The 18,894-nt window shown below is 48.2% G+C and overlaps 1 protein-coding gene across 9 annotated transcripts in view; it reads left to right on the plus strand.

Annotated features, from left to right (window-relative positions):
• PDE9A (phosphodiesterase 9A) overlaps window positions 1-18,894 on the plus strand; it is a 51,189-nt gene that overhangs the window by 10,233 nt on the left and 22,062 nt on the right. Inside the window, exons 2-6 of one of the 9 annotated variants that reach the window (XM_068179624.1) lie at window positions 3,736-3,806; window positions 6,522-6,599; window positions 7,443-7,486; window positions 14,122-14,176; window positions 15,016-15,086. In XM_068179624.1, coding sequence (XP_068035725.1) covers window positions 3,736-3,806; window positions 6,522-6,599; window positions 7,443-7,486; window positions 14,122-14,176; window positions 15,016-15,086 — 319 coding nt within the window. Of the gene's footprint in view, window positions 1-3,735; window positions 3,807-6,521; window positions 6,600-7,442; window positions 7,487-11,787; window positions 11,922-11,990; window positions 12,524-12,770; window positions 12,846-13,715; window positions 13,943-14,121; window positions 14,177-15,015; window positions 15,087-18,894 lie in introns of those variants that run through there. The other 8 variants (XM_068179625.1, XM_068179627.1, XM_068179633.1 and 5 more) reach the window with 8 other exon arrangements.

Consider the following 18,894-nt stretch of genomic DNA (forward strand, 5'->3'; position numbering starts at 1 on the left):
AGGCTGAGCAGCAAAGGTTTTGGGACACCTGCCCAAGCAGGGACATCTCCACAGGGCTGGGTGAGATGTTCTGTCCTGCAGCCAGTGCAGTCAGTGCCAGGGCTGCCTGTCCTCAAAGCTGCAGGTCAACCTCTGCAGGCCACGGGACAACCCACGTGCCCCACATGGGTGCCACCAAAGTGTGGCCACCAGCCAAGTGTCCCCACATTGCCTTCCTGCTGCTGATGTCCCCCCAGGGATGATGGACTCCAGGCACACAGGATTCCTATTCTGTGCTGGAGCCATCAATAGTACCCAGTGCTGTGCTCCCATCCTCTAAGCCACATTCCAGTTGTGTTCCATCCGCACAACTGGCATCGACTTTGCTGGGAGCACGAACCTGTGGGCAATGACGGGAACAACTGTACCTTGCTACAGAACATCTGAGGCTGGCTGCTGTGCTTTAGAGCAGAAGGGAGATGCTCAGAAAAGCTCAGCAGGCTGCAAAAGAAGGAAATTTTAATAGCATGTGCTTTTTAATTAAAAAAAAAAAAAAAAAAAAACAACAACCAGCTGATGACAAGCTTCCTGAGATGAGTACGAAACTGCAGTGGGTGATTCACAAATCCAGTTTTAGCAAACCTAAGTAAAAATGCCAAGTACAGGAAACTGAAAAGCATGTATGGAGATAGCTCATGATCTAGTATCACAGCCTTTGTTTCGCTTCCCACTCTTTCACTACTGCATGGAGTAAAAGGAAACATTAAAATTCATCCTCAGTGTGGTGAAAGCTCCTGCTGCTTTCTGTGAGTCAGGCCAACTTTCTTACCTTTCATGTTCCCTAATAATTTTTTTTATCTTGTCCTCTCTTCTCTGTCCTGGTCAATAATAATTGATTTCCAGAATAAGAAACCTCAATACCTGAAATAGCACTCCTGGCACATCACAAGCCTTTGGCCTCTGTTCAGCCACAATTAACATCATCTGCCCAGTTACTGCATGTACCAGTTGTACTCCAATATTCTTCCAGCCAATTTTAGCAGCTATCAGTCTGTCAGGATGCTGGGTTCTGCTAGGAGCAGGATTTCAGCCCTATCTGAGCTCCACTGGCTGTGTTTTATTGCTTTGATGGCTTCTGTGCTTTAATAGCCAAGGGTCAATCTTGACTTTCAAAACACACCCATTTCCCCAGCAGCAGTTACTCCCTGCCTCAGCAATCAAGTGCCTGCAGGTTTTGTGAAGATCCTGGAGTGATTTCACCTGGGGCAGAACACAGGGAGGGTGGGTGTGAGTGTAGCTGTGGGTCACACCCACCTCTTGAAGTGACCACCATCGTCCTCCTCTGTGCCACAAAACCCCTGGTGCTTTGCTCAGGAGTAAGAAGGCTCCTCAGCACCAGTGCAAACTGAAAGCTGGAGCTTTGCTGAAGTGTCCGTGCACCGCCAGGGCAAACCAGGCTTTGCTGTGCTGTCCAGACTCTCCTGGTACTTCAGGCTGCCATCCCTGAGCTCTGAGCAGGCACCAGCAGCAGAGCACACCCTGGGATCTCCCATGGCTTCCCCATTTCCAGTGGCAGAGCTCTGGTTGGCACCGTGTGACACCTCCAGGTGAGGGACTTCCCCTGAAGTCTGAAAGGCACCTTGGAGGTGAAGGGGAGCCACGTCACACCAGTGCTGTGAGAGTTTAGGGATTAAAGCACTTGAAAGTCAAGGCTGACAAAGTGAAGCTGCAGGGTTAATTACTGCCTGGCACCCCCACCTTTCAGAGGAGCCCTTAGTTAGATGATGACTTGTTGTTTTTCCAGCGTGGTCCTCACCTCACTGAACACACAGGGCCTGCTCAATCTGTGTCCTCCCAGCTGTCATCCCAGGTGACACATTCCTTTCTTTCCTGGGTCACCAGCCTCCAGGCTGATCTGTGGCCCCTCATGCCTGTGATGGGTGTCAACAGAAACGGTGCCTGAGAACCTGGGGTGGTTGTGGGGGGTGGAAAATCGCATTTCCAACACTCGCAAGAAGAGCAGAACTTTGATCTTGGTGTCCCTGTTCATCTGCAAAATGCAAGCTTCTTGTTCCTCCTGAGTTTTGCCATTAGGTCAGTCCCCACAAGTGCCTTTGAGCTGCTGCATCCTGAGCCCAGAGGCTCTGTGACTCTTTCCTGTGGGGTGTGAGAGGAAAGGGCTGCAGTGCTGGGCAGGGAAGCTGCCCCTCTCCACACGACTGCTTCTCCCCCTGCCAGCCCCTGCAGCCATCCCAACAACACCAGCAGCTTTTGGACAAACCATCCCCACTGGACAAACCATCCCCAGTGGACAAACCATCCCCACTGGACAAACCACCCCCACTGCTTGTTGCTGTTCCTGGCTTTAAGGAGAGTCTGGCTGCAATGAGGCACTTAATTTTTATGGCAGGTTCAAAGCCTCCACCATAGTCACTCAGAGGAGCTCAGAGTTGCTCTGAGGAAAGGGGCACAACACTGGCAGAAGCATTCAAACCCCATCCTTCATTCTCATGTCTACACTTTCTTTTTATTCCACCCACACTTGCTTTATTTCCACTGGCAGCAGAGATCCTTTTCAATGTCTGTCTTCCCCAATAAGTCCACTAGGAACAAGCTTTTTATTTAGAATACTGGAAGATTCAATAGTGCAACATGCACCCAACAGAGGAGATGTGGGTTTGGATTGGAAGCAACCTCAGGGACCTGAGTCGCAAGGACAGACATCCTATAAGTACACATTTATTGAAATGGGACACTCCTCATGCAGAGTGCTGCTGTTGAATTCTTGAGTGTTTTTCTTTCAGAGGCAGTGTGCTGTCTCTGAATCCAACAAGACATCAAATTAGGGCTCCTGGGTTCTGTTTCTGGCCTGCCACTCACCCATGATAAGATACAGGGCAAGTAATTTAATATAAACAAGCTTCAGATTTCAGAGTTTAAGTATTGCACAGGGGCATAGTGAGACTGATGGGAAGTGCTATAATGGTATTAAAGTGTTTTCTGACTGCAGAAGAAGCTGGGAGGACCATGACCTACAACTCCTGATGGACACAGGAGTCTTGGGGAAAATTGTGGCATGGGATTGTGCCAAGATGTGCCACAAATTGTGCCACAGGAATAGCAGGAATAGAAAAATGGGATCGGGGGGATGTGCTGCTCAGTGTTCTCTGCACTGGGGCTGCCTGGTGTGTGTGGAAGGGTGGGGGGGTGAAGAGGTGTTTGGTGAGATGGGAAAGTAACAGTGGCAAATTTTGCAATTCCAGGTCTGGCTTCTGACCTAACAACAGGAACATCTGACAGTCAGTAGGAATTTTGGCACAAGCTCTGCTCACTTTTGACCTCGTATAAGCTGGTCTAGCCAAAAAGCAGTGCCCTTTTATACCATCCCATGACCTGCTCAAATCTGGGCAGTTTTCTTCCTAAATCCAGGCTCTTATACTCTTCAATTTACAGTTGTTATCATGCCACAGCAACACTGCATTTTGAGGAACCCCCTGCTCTCAGCTCACACACGCTACTGCTCCACTTCTGAACAGCACTTAGGTCTCCAGAGCTGGCTTGCTTTATCAACAAAGACACAGGTATTACACAGGAGTAGAGAAATATTCCAGCTCACAAATCAAATCAGATAATTGAAATCACAGACTGTGCCTTAAAATTAGCCCAGTGCATGCCTGAACAGGATTCATATCTCTGTGGGAACTAACCATCTCTTTTTCTTCATTTTTTTCCCTCTGCTGCTGTTTCCTTTGGAAGGTGATCTTCAGTAAATACTGCAATTCCAAAGATATTATGGACCTTTTCTGCATTGCAACAGGGTTACCGAGGTAGGTCTGTCATTTGTGACATTCATTTCACTTTTGTTTTCTTTCCTTTGGGATCAATTTAAAGACAGGCCCCAAATGATTTATTTAGCTGCTATTCAGGCTTGTCTCTCATTCCAGTCTGCTGGAAGAAGAAACTGGGGCAATCAAGAGCTGGAAAATGTGGAGGCAGGGAATTGAGCCACCTCAGTGTTGGCTGCACACGAGGGACAGAGTGGAATAGAGTAGAACAGAGAAGAAATAATCTAAAATAAAAGCAAGTGAAGAAGCCCAGCCCTGAGTATACACAGGTTGGGCACACCTACCACTTATATCTCAGTACTACTTTTTTGCCCATACTGAGTGAAATGCAGGCACATGTTTAGAACCTGTTTTTTAGGGGAAAAATTGAGGGCAACAAGAAGTATTCCCACCAGGTAATAAGCTTTCTCTTTAGGTGTTTTAAAATCTAATCCCAGGTATGGGATAGTCAAACACAAAGCACCCCAGCTGAACAATTTTATAGAGCATGAATATCTCCAAATGCATTGCCCAGGCCATGTATTTCCTAATTTATGTTGTCTTGCAAAGTCCCCGTATCCCTCCTGCTGTAATTTTCCATTTGGGGAAGATCCAAATAGGATTTGTTCCCTTCAACCTCAAGAGCAGTTATTCCAGCTGAAACCTCAGTTTTGAGAGGGGTCCAGGATTGCAGGAGGGTGTGTGGGAGAACATCCATCGATCCATCCATCCATGCATCCATCATCCATCCATCCATCCATCCATGCATCCATCATCCATCCATGCATCCATGCATCCATCATCCATCCATCCATCCATCCATCCATCATCCATCCATGCATCCATGCATCCATCATCCATCCATGCATCCATCATCCATCCATGCATCCATGCATCCATCATCCATCCATCCATCCATCATCCATCCATCATCCATCGATCCATCCATCCATGCATCCATCATCCATCCATCCATCCATCCATGCATCCATCATCCATCCATGCATCCATCATCCATCCATGCATCCATGCATCCATCATCCATCCATCCATCCATCCATCATCCATCTATCATCTATCCATCCATCCATCCATCCATCCATGCATCCATGCATCCATGCATCCATCATCCATCCATCATCCATCCATCCATCCATGCATCCATGCATCCATCATCCATCCATCCATCCATCCATCCATCCATCCATCCATCCATCTATCCATCCATCCATCCATCATCCATCCATGCATCCATCATCCATCCATCATCCATCCATCCATCTATCCATCCATCCATCCATCCATCATCCATCCATCTATCCATCATCCATCCATCATCCATCCATCCATCCATCATCCATCCATCTATCCATCCATCCATCCATCCATCATCCATCCATCGTCCATCCCTCCATCCATCCATCCATCATCCATCCATCCATCCATCCATCATCCATCCCTCCATCCCTCCATCCATCCATCCATCCATCCATCATCCATCCATCATCCATCCATCCATCCATCCATCCATCCATCCATCATCCATCCATCATCCATCCATCCATCCAGTCATCCATCCATCATCCATCCATCCATCCATCCATCCATCATCCATCCCTCCATCATCCATCCATCATCCATCCATCCATCCATCCATCCATCCATCCATCCATCCATCCATCCATCATCCATCCATGCATCCACCTCTGCAACACCTCCAGGCAGTGGAGGAGGGGGAGGGAAGCCCCTAAATCATCTCTAGAACCCTAAATCACCTCTGGAAGGGGGAATCTGCTGTCTCCATAAGGACCTTGAGCAGCACAGGCTGGATGCAACAAGGAAAAGTCTTTATCTCTGGACACACAGCTTTACAATACAGGAAAAGTGCAGGAGAAAAATAAGCCAATCTTTTAATCATGGTTTTATTGCATGACTCCAGCTCTGGGGATTGAAAGATAAAATTGAATTTGCATAAGCTGCTGGACAGAATTAATGCCCTTTGCTGTTTGCTCTATTTCCTCCCATTTGACATTAGAGAGGTTAATAACTCTCATTTTCCTATGATGTCAAAGACTTCCACTCCATCACCCAGGAAACTTTGTTCAGCAGTTTTAATCATTCACAGTCAGGGTGTTCACTGCATATTTAGCATTTTATTTTCATCAGAAGATTTTCAAAGGAAAATTGCATTTCAACCAGGATCCTGGAGCCAAAGTAAACCTCCAAGGTTTACATCTGAGTCTATGAGATCACCTTTAGCACAGTCATTAAAAAGGAAAAAGACTCCATATTCAGAAAGATAGTTGTTTTGTTTGTTTTGGTAAATGAGTAACTAAATAATTTCAAGACATTCATAGCACCAAAAGTCATTTGTATGGTATGAGTCAATACATAGCTGCTGAGTCAATGTATCACAAAATACAGCTTTTTAACACAAATTATTATTCAATGAGTCAAGAGAATAAATAAATTAGCAGGGAACAAGGTTTGCTCTGAGGTCAAAAATTATCACACTTCACATTTTACATGGGTCAGGCATCAAGCCTACCCTGCCCTGGGCTTTGACTCTCTGCTCTGAGGTACCAGAGGTGCCAGGCCAGGAGCAAGGGGAAAAGATGCATCTGCATGAGGGAAGGTGGCTCTGCATCACATGCAGCAGCACAGAATTCCAGCTGGCATTTCTAGGTCAAATAACCCTCTTTGGAACTTGCTTTTCAGGAACACGACCATCTCCCTTTTGACAGCAGACAACTGCATGGTGTCCATTGATCCCACGATGCCTGCAAACACAGAGAGGTGAGCCCAGCTGCCACCTGCTCCTCCAGAACTGGCTCAGCCCAAGGGCAAGGGAGGTGGTTGCCTGCAGAAGCCTTTTGTGTGCCGTGGGAGGTGAGCAGAGGGAGGGGGATGGCAGGGAGAAATGTGTGCTGGCCCGTAACACGAGTGCTGGTTTGGAATATTTCTACTTGTTAAAGCAGGAGTAATTGTCTGAGGGAAAAAAAAATGCTGCTTTTAGGTGTTTAATGTAGAACATCTGTTCCCATCCCTCTCTGTTTGCTGTCAAAGCTCTGTTGTTCCCCCACTCCTGATTGCTCTGCTAGGGCACAACCAGCAGATTACTTGAAAAGCTTGTGATGAGTTTAGGTCTCTTCATTGCTGGCTTTGGCCCATATTTCATTATGACATTTCACTGCCATTGCTCTTACTGATACTGTGTGGTGCAACCCCAGCAGCTCCTGCACAGGACAGTGCACAAAGACAGCAAAAAGAGGTTGTGGCTGCCCCATCCCTGGAAGTGTTCAAGGCCAGGCTGGACAGGGCTCTGAGCAGCCTGGGATGGTGGAAGGTGTCCCTGCCCATGGCAGGGGTTTGGAACTGGAGGATTTTTGAAGTCCCTTCCAACCCAAACCATTCTATGGTTCTGTAATTCTGTTTCTAAATCAGAGAATCTAATCATTCTGTTTCTAAATTCTCTGTTAATCAGAGGGTTGTGTGTTCAGAAAAAGTGCTCAAACTCACAGGTTTTAAGAAATCTTAGAATTTCTTCAGATACTTCTTCGTACCTCTCAGGGAGTACAGATGTGAAATGCAAACTGCATTTTGAGTGTTGCTAACATCAACCCTCTGTGGCTCTTCCAGGTCTCCATACAAAGTGATACCAGTTATGACTGAGCAGCTCTCAGGTAAAATTACCTTTTTGAACTGAATCTACCAAAGCTGAATTAAGTAAAGCTGAATTTGCAAACATTGGCATGTGGAAATTATGTGGCCATGGTGCAAAATCCCAAAGACGTTGGTGTCATGGCTGTAGCTGCAGCAGGATAAGAAGTGTTTGATTACAGCCTTCTACAGGAAAGCTTAAAAAATGTGCCTGAATTTCCATGAATTTGAGGATCAGGTGAATGGCTGAGTCCAGGAGACTTTCCCTGTGCCTGGCTCTGGTCTGACTCAGCACTCCTGATGCCCTGGGGAAAGCCTTGCATGGAGCAGTGAGATTTTTTCAGGCAAGACAAATGAAAGCCTGTCCTGCAGTGTTTTGTTAAACCTGCCCATTCCTCTGCTGGAAAGCTGAGCACAACATTTGAGCCTCGTGTTATTTCCAAATGACTGAGGAGAGAACATAATTTCTGTTGTGGGCATGGTAGCTCTAAGTGTGATAAATATTTAAGTTCACCTGACAAGATTAAAGAGGGCCTGGGTGAAAGAACACATCTGGAGCACATTCCCCAGCCACAGGCAGGGCTGGAGTGCCACTCCTCCCACTTCTCTTTGCTGTCAGTATCATGCTCTCAGACACTGGAGCAGAACATTGGCTTGGGGCAATTCCTGGGAGCATCTGGCTCATGGTTTCTCTCATCTGTGCAGCTGCAGAGTCTCCTGCCACTCACATCGGGGCAGCCTGAACACCCTGGAGCCACAGGGAGAGGCTGGCAGGGCTGCAGCAGGAGAGGATTCATCAGCTGGGGACACTCCTTGGAGCAGTCAAATGGAAAGATAGGAGAGACAAAGGGCAAGGAGTTATGATTGTCCTGGAAACACAGGGTGCACAGGCAGAACAGGAGTGAGTCAGAAAGCCTGGGGATGGAAAAAGTGGTGTGCAGGAGCACGTGAGTTTGTTGGGATAGGAGAGATGATGTTTTGGTGGTCCCACCTCGTCTTCTGGCTTGGGGTCCTGGATGATGGATGGAAACAGAGTGTCTGACAGCACTGTGTCTTCTAGAAGGGGAGGCACAGGGAACTGAGGCTGTTCTCTGAGGCATCTGCCTTGGCAGAAACATCTGGAAAGGAGGATGTGGGGAAGACAGAGAGGCAACAGCAGGGAGATTGTGCATGCAGGGAGCAAAGGTGAACAGAGAGCAAAGAGAGCACAGAGGGTAGGGAACAGGGAAGAACCCACCCACAGAGAGATTTGGAACAAGCCATAAACAAATCCCATGTCAGTGATTGCCAGAAGGAGGTAGTCACAGCCAAGGGACACATGTGACTGCAAAGGGGAAGAAGCTGTCTGCCAGACTACTTCCTTATTGTGACAAACCCTGCTGCAGCAGCATCACTCTCCTGGTCTGGGATTACTGTTTGCATTATCACACCAGAAAAGGTGGGGTGGGGCACATGGCTCTGTGTCCCAGCTGCTGTGAGTAACCAGTCTCCAACTGCCCCATGACAGAGAAATGGGGCCAGCATGGCTCCAGCAGGGAATGCCACTGAGTTATACCAGCTGGGAAGCGGACTGAGGGGCTTTCTAGAAAATATACTCATTTTTGAATGTATTTTTTTATTCCCCTAACATGAAGCTAACAGTATATTTTTATAGGACCATGGATGACTTTTCACACTCTCCCAAGGCCCTCATTTTTCATCCCCAGCTGACAGCACATGACTCTGCTTTGTGCAGAGCACAGCTCACTGTGTCAGCAAGATCTCTCTTCACTCCCTACATTTCATAAAACAAGGATTTCCAAAGATCTGAGCTGAAAAGGGCAAGAAAAATTCTGGCCATAGATTGTCAAAACATAAGACAGAGTCTGCTATGGAAAGAGGAAGAAAGTTGAGCTGAGTGTGATGGAACTAATGTTCCTTGGTATCTTTTTCTCTTTCACATGGCTTGTCATTAATCTTAAGCATTCCTGACATTTTGCTGACAGTAGGAAGAATAAACAGAGTGGGAAATTGTTCCTTTTCATTAAAAGAAAAAAAAAAAAAAAAAAAAAACAACTCTGTTCTATTCTTCACTTCTCACACAACTCTGCCTGCATCATTCTGCTTCCCAAAGCAGCTCATCCAAATAGGGGCCAAAAAGGGGGTCACCCCAATTTTCCCAGTGGTGGGATATAACGCACCTCTTTCAGCAGCCTCCCAGGCAGCTGCAGGAGAATGACACAGGGAACAGAGGCTGTAAATGTGGGACTGGGAAATATAATCCTTAGGGAGGAAAAACATAACCAGTGGCTTCTGTCCACAGAGGAGATATCCACTGGAGTCCTGCTAAGAAACAGTTCTTCATTTCCTGGCCATAGTCAGGGGAGAGGGTTTGAAATAAATAAAAATTATTATTCCAGAGAGTGTTGGATGCAGCAGCCATCAATGTGTCAGAGGTCAGGTGTCTGCAAGTGTTAGGATTAGGGTGAGGGTCAGGGTTAGGGTCAGGGTCAGGATCAGGGTTTAGGGTTTTTGGTTCAGGGTTAGGGTCAGGGTGAGGGGAGGCCTGAGCTGGCTGACTCTGAGCCTGTGAAGCTGCTGGATCACATCCTGTCCCTCCTCCTATGGCCCTGGACCAGAAGATTCGTGGCTATCCATGCAGAGCATCAACACCCCTGTGGCAAACTCTTTTGTCTGTGGTATTTTAATTTCCAAGCCCATTGATTGAGCATCCTCTCCCTCCCACCAGGAGGAGGGCTCTGGTCTGTGTCCTCCTGGTGAAACTGGCTCACAACTCACAAATTGATGGCTGTGTTGTTGCTGTAATTAGTAGGGTTCCGGCACTTATAGATTTGACAGGGGTGACAATTAAATGAACAAAGCCTGTTAGCAGCACCCTCATGAGGGATAAAATTGAACTCTGTTGCATTTCTGATAGTGCAGGGAAAGGAGCTGTTGTGGAGGTCAAAATGAGCCTGACCCACTGTGGTCCTGACAGGACAGGAAAACATTCCCAGGGACTGTCCTACTGCTCCAAAGTTAGGGCAGCAAAGCCCAGCAGTGGCTGCACTAGAGATCTGCAGGGATGATTTTCCCCCGGATGATTCAATACCCCAGTGTGGTTTGGTATTGGTAAAACGACAGAAGCTTGTCACTGTGTCTAAATCTTATTCTGCCATCTCTCTCTTCTCCTTTCGGAGTCTTGTTCATGCTTTCAGCTCAGGCAAAGACTGAGGTGGTAGAGACTGGGAGAGAAAAATCCTCCTCCCACTGCTGCTCCTTACGTGCATCCCACATGGGTGTGTGTGCTGGGATGTGGCCAACTCCTTCGGAATTGCTCACCTGATGGGGAATTTGCATGCAACAGCCCAAATTAACCTGAGCTGTGAATTACATGAATCCATATGACAGATTCATGCATGTGGGCTTGAGCTTGAAATTCACCCCTTCCCGAGGCTTTTGTGGTTTTTTTTTTAATTTCTCTGACTGCCCTGATCCAAGCAAACCACACAAAATGAAAGGCAGACAGAAGCCTGAGCCGGAGGCAGAAGCATTTGTGAGAAACAGGGCAGGAATTTCACCCGCCTGATGCTGGCAAGGAAAGGGAGATGCCCATGCCCTCCAGCCTTGCTTGGCCAAAGCAGAAAAGCCAGGGAGAAGCCAAGCCACCTCTCCAACCCCACAGACTCCCTGCCCACAGCCTGTTGAGGCTGGCAGGGTGGCAAAGGCTGGCAGGGTGGCAAGGGGAGCCACGAGGGTGGGAGGATGGAGGTGGCTCCCTGGCCGTGATCCCAGAGGGTGAGAGGGTATAGGAAGAAGTACTGCTGAGCAGGGCGGTGCGAGGCAGAGGGTGCCTGCCAGTGGGTAATAAACCATCTGTGCCAGGGCAGCTCACCTGAGCTGCTCAGCCTGTGCCAGGTGCCAGTCTGGCAGGGAAGGTGTGCTCTCCCTGCCAGCCTCCCACCCGGCCGCGGCGGGAGTCGCAGGAAAAAATGCTGCTGCCGTGTTCCCCCTGCACCTGCTTTCTTCCCAGAACATGCTGGAGACGAGGCAGAGCAGCTCCTTTCTCCACGGTGTGCTGGCCAAGCTCCCTGCTGAGCTTGGCAGAGGCCATAGGGCAAAGAGCAGGAGTGCCTGTGCCCGCAGCGAGCCGGGGAACGAGCCCTGGGGAGCCTGGGGAAGCCTGAGCTGGCCTGTCCCTGCCCAGCATTAACCATTGCAGCATCTTCTGGGGGGTTCTAATTGTCATTTGTCAGCTGCACAACACCCAGAGTGTTGTGCAAAAGCCTGGCTTGCTGAACACCTGCACATTCGCAGTGCTGGTGGGAGGTGGGGGGAGAAGAAAGGGGTTTTTTGGTGATGCTGCAAGAGGACCCTCAGCAAAGCACCCAGAGCTGCTGCCAGTGCTGCTTGCAGCAGGATTTCCTTTTCAGAGAGGGAATCACAGCAAAACAAAGGAAGCAATCCCAGGGAAAAGGTGTCTGTGTGCACCTGGGGCTTCAGCCCTGCCCAGAAGTATAAAAAAAAAAGAAAGCAGAGGGTAATGAAGGGAGAAAAAGCACACTTAACCCTCCTGTTTTACAAAGGAGGAGACAAGCGAGACTAAATTATGTCAGAGCAAGGTCTCATTTTCTTCAGAAACCGGGGTTACCAGAGGTCTTCCCCTCGGAAAGGAACAGGGCAGAGAAATGGATCTTTGTCTCTTTAAGATGAGGCGAGCTGCCACTCTTAGTCATATATCTTTACTGCACCCTAGGGTTATAAAAACATACATCTTCATTTGGAAAGTCTTTTATTACATCCATAAACATCAGATTGCAGCTGACTGTTCCCTGGATGGGAATTTCTTAGTACTCCGAGTGAGTTTTGACAGGGGGAGGGAGTGAAAGTAAGATTGTTGGGTATTTTTTTTTTATTTTTTTTTTTACTGGAGCAGTGTTTATAGGGAACTTGTCAGTCTCTGGCACACTCCAGCCACTGTCAGAGGGCTGAGCAGCATCGAAGGGAGAGGACGCGGCTTTCTCTGCTTTCTCTGCTTATTTTCTCTGTTGGACTCTGTGCCATCCCAGCTGCTGCCCACGGTAAGTTTTCCTCCTCTCTCAAACAGGACGCAGCGTTTTCTTTGTTTCAGCGCTTGGGTTTCGTGAGAAAACTGGAAAATGGGTCTCTGTGAGAAGAAGCAATCTCTCTTTTCTCTGCTAGCCACTCCGCTGAGAGCTGGGGGGAAAAGGGGAAAACAAAAAAAAAAAAAAGAGGGAATTAGATCTGAGACTTTCAGAGTGCTTGCCCCAGTTTTGAGACACAGGGGGTGACAGGCAAATTGTTTTGACCAGTGATGTGAATGCTCTTGACAAGTATTGCTGAGGTCTCTAATACCCAAGGAATTGCAAATCCTTTCAACAGGTACAAGAGCTATTATTTAGAAATAAATGGTAAATGCGGGGCTGTATTTCTGTCTGATGTGTTTTGCCTGGGTGATTGCACTTGTGAGGCGTCGTGTTCCCTCGGGGGAGGACAAGAAGTGTCTGCAGAAATGCCATGGGGTGTTTCTGCGTGGGGTATAAATAGGTGTTCTGCAATCTGCAGTGTGTTTATGAGTGCACTCAGTGCTTCCTTCCTTGAGCAAATCCCCAGTGCAGGAATCACTGCAGCACTTTGGGGCAGTTTGCATTAGCTGCTGGGGGAAAGAGGGGACAATCCCAAAACAGCATCTCAGGGCTCAGCAAAGGTGATTTGTGCTTCCCCTCTCTGTGTGGACATGCTAAAAGATGGGAAAACATTGCTGTCATACTTCTTCCTTCCTAAAGTGTGCTGTCCCTTGAAATCCAGGGTCCTGCTTTGAGGGATTGTTTGCTTTTCCTTGTGTTGGGAATTGCAATCCTGTGATTATCTTGGGAAGAGGCTGGGGCTTCATCAGGCTGAGTTTCCTGAGCCAGCAGAAGATCCTGAGAGCCCACGAGGGCTCCCAGTGTGGCCACTGCTGCAGGAACTGAGGGAACAATGGGATCTTGACAGGATCCCTGTGGCAGCTCCGTCCAAGCTGTGTTCTCAAGGGAAAAGGGGCTGGGAAACTTGTACCCTGCTGTGTCCATCCCACAAACCAGGAAGGGCAGACCTCGTTCTGCAGGGACAGCACTTTGTCATCTCGTGTTTGCCTGGAGTTTATGCAAGGCAGCACAATCCTTAGGCATTTGCAGCAGAGAAAAAAAAAATGGTGTCCAGGATAAAACTGCAAGGCAAGCTGGGTTTTGTTTTGTGTTCATGAGCTGTGGTGTTGTCCATGGGCACTGTGTCACAGTGTGCTGGTGGTGTAGAGACACTGGCTGTGAGCAGGGACTTGCAAAAGCCAGTTGGGATTCTGGGTGTGACACCCAAGGTCTGTGGAAGGTCTCCTCTCCAGAAAGTGCTGCCTTCAAACAAGCCACCTCTCAGAGACCCAGCCTCCCAAAAATAAAACTCCTGAGAAACCCTGGCTGTAATCTGCAGGAAGAGGAAGGCAGGTGAGACAAGGAGTCATTCCCAAAGCCTGTCACTCTTCAAAGGACCTAAACAATTTTTTGGCCTCACCATCAGAACTGGAAGCCTGGGGACACCACTTTGCAGAAGGGCTGAGGGTGTCTTCTTTCCTTTCTTTTTTTTTTTTTTCTACCATGTCTTCCTTGTATTTTTTTTTTTTCAGAGAAAGAAGAATTGTTTCAGAATTTATTGGGACAGATTGCTGAGCAGTTCTCGAGGTAAGAAACTGAACATCATTATTAATTTAAAATGCTATTTCTTTTATCAGCCTGAAGTGAAATTTTCACAGGAGGCAGAGGGGCATTTAAGATTTCTTTCAAATCCCACTCTGCCTGCCAAATTTAGGTCTGGGACACATTATTTCCTGCTGACAGCAATACAGTAGCTCAAACCAAAAGCAATTTCAGTGATTAACTTTGATCTAAAAAGGAGATCAAGTAGTAAATGCTCCTTCCCTCTTAGGAAGCAAAAGAAATGCTTCTTTGTTGAGCAATCAAATCGTCAGATTTGTTTCATTTTCCCCTTTATCACCCAAAAATGTCTCTCCTCAGAGAGGATTTCTCAACATCTGTGTAGCTGCTTATTTAATCCCAGCTGGTTTCAATAAGACAGATCAGTCCCAGCACAGCCCAGCACATCACCAGTGCAACTCGACGGGAGGGGAGGAGGTTTCAGGGTGTGCAGACACCAAGACGCTGCTCTTGGACAATTATGAATTATCAATTTAACAATTATCAATTTAACTTTGCAGCCCTGGGGGGGTACAGTAGCAAGTCACTGCTGAGAGAGGGGGAGATGAAATGTTGTAGAGCCACAGGACATTCCCAGGGCCATAAAAAAAATCTCCTGTTAATTTTTCTGAAAATTAAACCCGGGTGTATGTTCTGCCCCGATGTTAGCATTTCCATGGAAAATTTTCTTTTCCTTATGACAAACCTGGGCTGGGCAGATCAATCATAGAGACACAAATAGGGACATTTCTAGCAGAAGTTCTTAGCACCTAGGGTCAGGAGAGCATTAAATGTATAACATTAATACATGAGGGTTTTCTTTCCAGGGTTTTTAAAATCAATGAACTGAAAACGGAAGTAGCTAATCACTTGGCAATGCTGGAGAAAAAGGTTGAATGTGAGTGTCCCTTTATTCCTATCACAGTGGGAACTGGTGCCTTGTGACCTCTGACCTGTCCTGCTCCTCCACTGTCTCTAATCCCTTGTAATCTGGCCAACTTTGAGCCCCAAAGGCCACAGGTCAGCCCTTGGTGAGGCGTGGGGATGGTGGGAGCCTGTGGTGGCACTGGTGTGGGCACCAGGGTGGGCTGGCTGGTGCTGCCAGCATCCAGAGCTCCTCCTGTCCTCCCTTTGAGGGGCTGCTGAGCCCTCCACTGAGCTTTGGGGCTGGGGCCATGTCCTGCTGCTGCCATGCCCCTGTGGGAGAGGGTCTCCACCACCCACCTCTCCATGTGCACCTCCCAGCCCCTGGCCAGCCTTCCTGTGTCCCCCGTGGCCCAGGTGTCTGTCACCTCCCTGCGCCCAGCAGTGCATCCTTCTGCACTCCCTGATCCTCTGACACTGGGGAACCTGATCCCACCCTCACTGGGGCGTTTGGTCTGTAGTTCCAGGGGGTAACACCTTCCTTCTGCTGTCAGTGCCATCCCCTACAGAATCCCAGAATCACTGGGTTGGAAGAGACCTTCAAGATCGTTGAGTCCAACCCAGCCCCAACACCTCAACTCAACCCTGGCACCCAGTGCCACATCCAGGCTTGTTTTAAACACACCCAGGGATGGTGACTGCACCACCTCCCCGGGCATCCATTCCAGAACTTTATCACCATTTCTGTAAAAAACCTTTTCCTGATATCCAGCCTGTATTTCCCTTGGTGCAGCTCAAGGCTGTGTGCTCTGGTTCTGTCAGTGCTGCCTGGAGAAAGAGCCCAGCCCCAGCTGGCCACAGCCACCTTTCAGGAGCTGTGGAGAGTGATAAGATCACCCCTGAGTCTTCTCTTCTCCAGGCTGGACACCCCCAGCTGCCTCAGTTGTTCTTTGCACTGTAACATGACCACATTGTTAGAGTGCAACAGCCAAATTCAATTCACCCAGTCAATGAGCTCCTTTTCTGGTTTTTTTTTGGGTGGTTTTGTTTCCCCTTGGGCAGTTTCTGAGTTGTTTCAGTACATTAGGCAGAACACAGGTCCCAGAGAGGCAGGGAAGGGGTATGAATGAGGTGCTGCCACATCCTTGAGGATGCTGAGCGTTGAAGTCAGGAGCAGGGAGAGCCCTTCCCAGCACTACAGCTGCACAAAGAACTTTCCCACAAGGGCTGGCTGGGGAAAAAAAAAAAAAAAAAAAAAAAGGAGTTTCTGGTTCCTGAAACTCCCCCTGACCAGAAGCTACCTTGACCCTGCAGCTGCTCAGGGAGACTGATCCCTCTGTCAGCAGAGAGAGGAAAGAAATGTCCTTATTTCAAGAGCAGCTGCAGGGAAGCCTCTCCCTGTGGCCACCCCAGCCTCAGCTCCTGGTGCTGAGGGGGCAACCTGCAGATTGCCTACCCCCCAGAAAGGAGCCCGGGTATGAATTCCTCCCTGTCTGTTTGGCTGCTGCTTCTCCCAAGGCTCTGCTGGTTTATTCTTTGACCCAAAAAAAAAAAGATAAAAGAAAAATGAGCTCAGTCACTCTGCATTTTCAGTGGAACTTCTGCCCAGCTCCACTCCTCAGGGCTAAGTGCCATGGATTAGAGCAAATGAGGTAAGCTGTGGGTCTTTGTGTCCCCTTGGCAGCCAAAGAAACAACTATCCTAGCCAGCTAGAGGCTGCTTTTGGCCTCTGGTGAGCCCCTGGGATCCCTGGCACACGCTCTGCCTCTCAACACTGGCAGCTCATGGCACAGGAGGGAGATAACCAAGGCATTCATGCCATTCCTGGCAGGAAAAAACTGAGCACCTGCCCATTCCAGCACTTTATTGCTGGTTTAGGGAAGGCAGCATGCCCAGAGCTGCTGGGCCATGCAGGAGGACTGAATTCCCTGCTCCCCAAAGGAGGGTTCTCTCCCTGAGTGGGTCCCACTGCTGGTGGAACCGGCAGCTGACGGAGCAATCTGTGGGAAGGAGCTCCCTGGGCTGCCTGTCTGCTCAAAGTCAGACTTCCAGAGTTTGCAACAGAGCCCAGTCTGCAGCACTCTGAAATAATTCCCCGGGCTGTCATGTTTAAGAAGCAAAACCGTGGGAGAGAGGGAGTGTCCAACCTTCCTGCTTGAGCTGGGCTCCCAGAGGTTGCTCTAAGAGCCGTGTTTCACTGCTGGATTCAGCCCAAGGATTTCTTTAGACAGCACAGGGTCTTTTCAGAAGGTATTGCTGCAGAATAATGTAGTGGGTCCTTAATCAGTGCACATGACATGGCCATCTATCATTTGCAAGCCAAATGTGGAAAGAATTGTGCTTTTATTTTGCCTTTTCTCCTGCCTCCTTCAGAGATCCCTTTTCCACCACTTTGACATGTGCTCTCCAGGATTTCTTCCCCAGAGGGGACGTGTGTGTGGGGATAAGCGCTCACGACAGCACTACATCTGCACCTCACATGAAATGTTCTCAGCTTCTTTCCCATTCCTGCCCAGAGACTACACCAGAGATGTGTTTTCAGGGAGCCAAATCTTTTAGCTGATTTTTAAATCCCAGCTAAAGCTTGTCACTTCCCCTTGGAAAATGAGCCCACGCAGAGCTAGCACTGGGAATGCTTTGTCCTGTGGCTTGACATGCTCTGCACAGCAGCCCTCACAAGAATAAGGAAGCTGGCAAAAAACCCTTTGCAATTTGTAAGCACTTCACATCTACCTTAAGAAAATAATTATGTAAATTCTCTGCTCCCCTAGAGAGATTTGGGATGAAAACCAAAGAGATGCAACACGAAAAAATGCTCAGGGCTGCCATTTTGCACCAGAACTCCTCTTCTCCCTGCAGTTGCCTGCCCCACTTCCCTGTCACTGATAACTCTGCTTGGCTCCCACTGCTTCAAATAGGCACTGGCCACCAATCAGGCATCTTGGCAAATGGAATTTCTCCCAGGCGAATGCACCAGTGTGGTACAGAGCAGCACAGGGTCTGCAGGTCAGCTACAGCTGACCATCAGCCATTGAACAAAGCACCCAAAAAAGTGCAGGCAGCTATCCAGAACTAAGATATCCAATGAGCAGCACAGCAGCTTGCCTGCATCACCACATTGTGATCACCCAAAGACATTGCCTGTAACAATGACAGATGAAAACATATAAATGCCTAAATGGGATTTTTTAGAGGAGGGCATCCCTGTAAACAAACTTAAAGTAACCCCTTTTTCCCTTTCCTCTCCTAATATGTGGCATTCTGGGCTTACTTCATACACATCTCTTTCCCTTCTCCCAGTTCCAGCTGCAATCTTCGTTGCTACTCTCATAAAGGTAAACAAACCTGAGGTCTCTGCTTCTCTCCAGAGCTGTGCCCTTCAAGGCAGGGTTTTATCACTTGCTCTCCAGATAAGTGTGATCCAGACTGTGATTTTCTGAGAAAGTTGCTGAATGCTGGTTTTCCCGATGGCACGTTCCCTGAGCCATGGCTCATCCATGCAAGCAAGGAGTTCAGTAAACAAATGAGCTGTGAAATGATTTCATGTGAACGACATGGAGGTAATAAATGGTGCTGTGTCCTTGCTCACACTGACAGTTCAGCGAGGGGGAAAGAAAAGGGAGAATAATTCTCACACTCTCGCTGCGTTGGGCTCTCTCAGCTATGGGGAATAAAGTGCCCTGCTGCATAAAAAGGCAATCAAACTTTTTGCCTCGTGGCTCTCACAATTACATGCAGAAGAGAAATATAGGATTTTCTGTGCTGCATGTAGCAATAACCTTTCATTACAGAATTGATCAGCAAAAAGAAGTGACAGGATTTCAATAGTAAAAAAAAAAAAA

The sequence above is a fragment of the Anomalospiza imberbis genome, chromosome 2, assembly GCF_031753505.1.
Source record: "Anomalospiza imberbis isolate Cuckoo-Finch-1a 21T00152 chromosome 2, ASM3175350v1, whole genome shotgun sequence".
Classification (NCBI taxonomy): Eukaryota; Metazoa; Chordata; class Aves; order Passeriformes; family Viduidae; genus Anomalospiza; species Anomalospiza imberbis.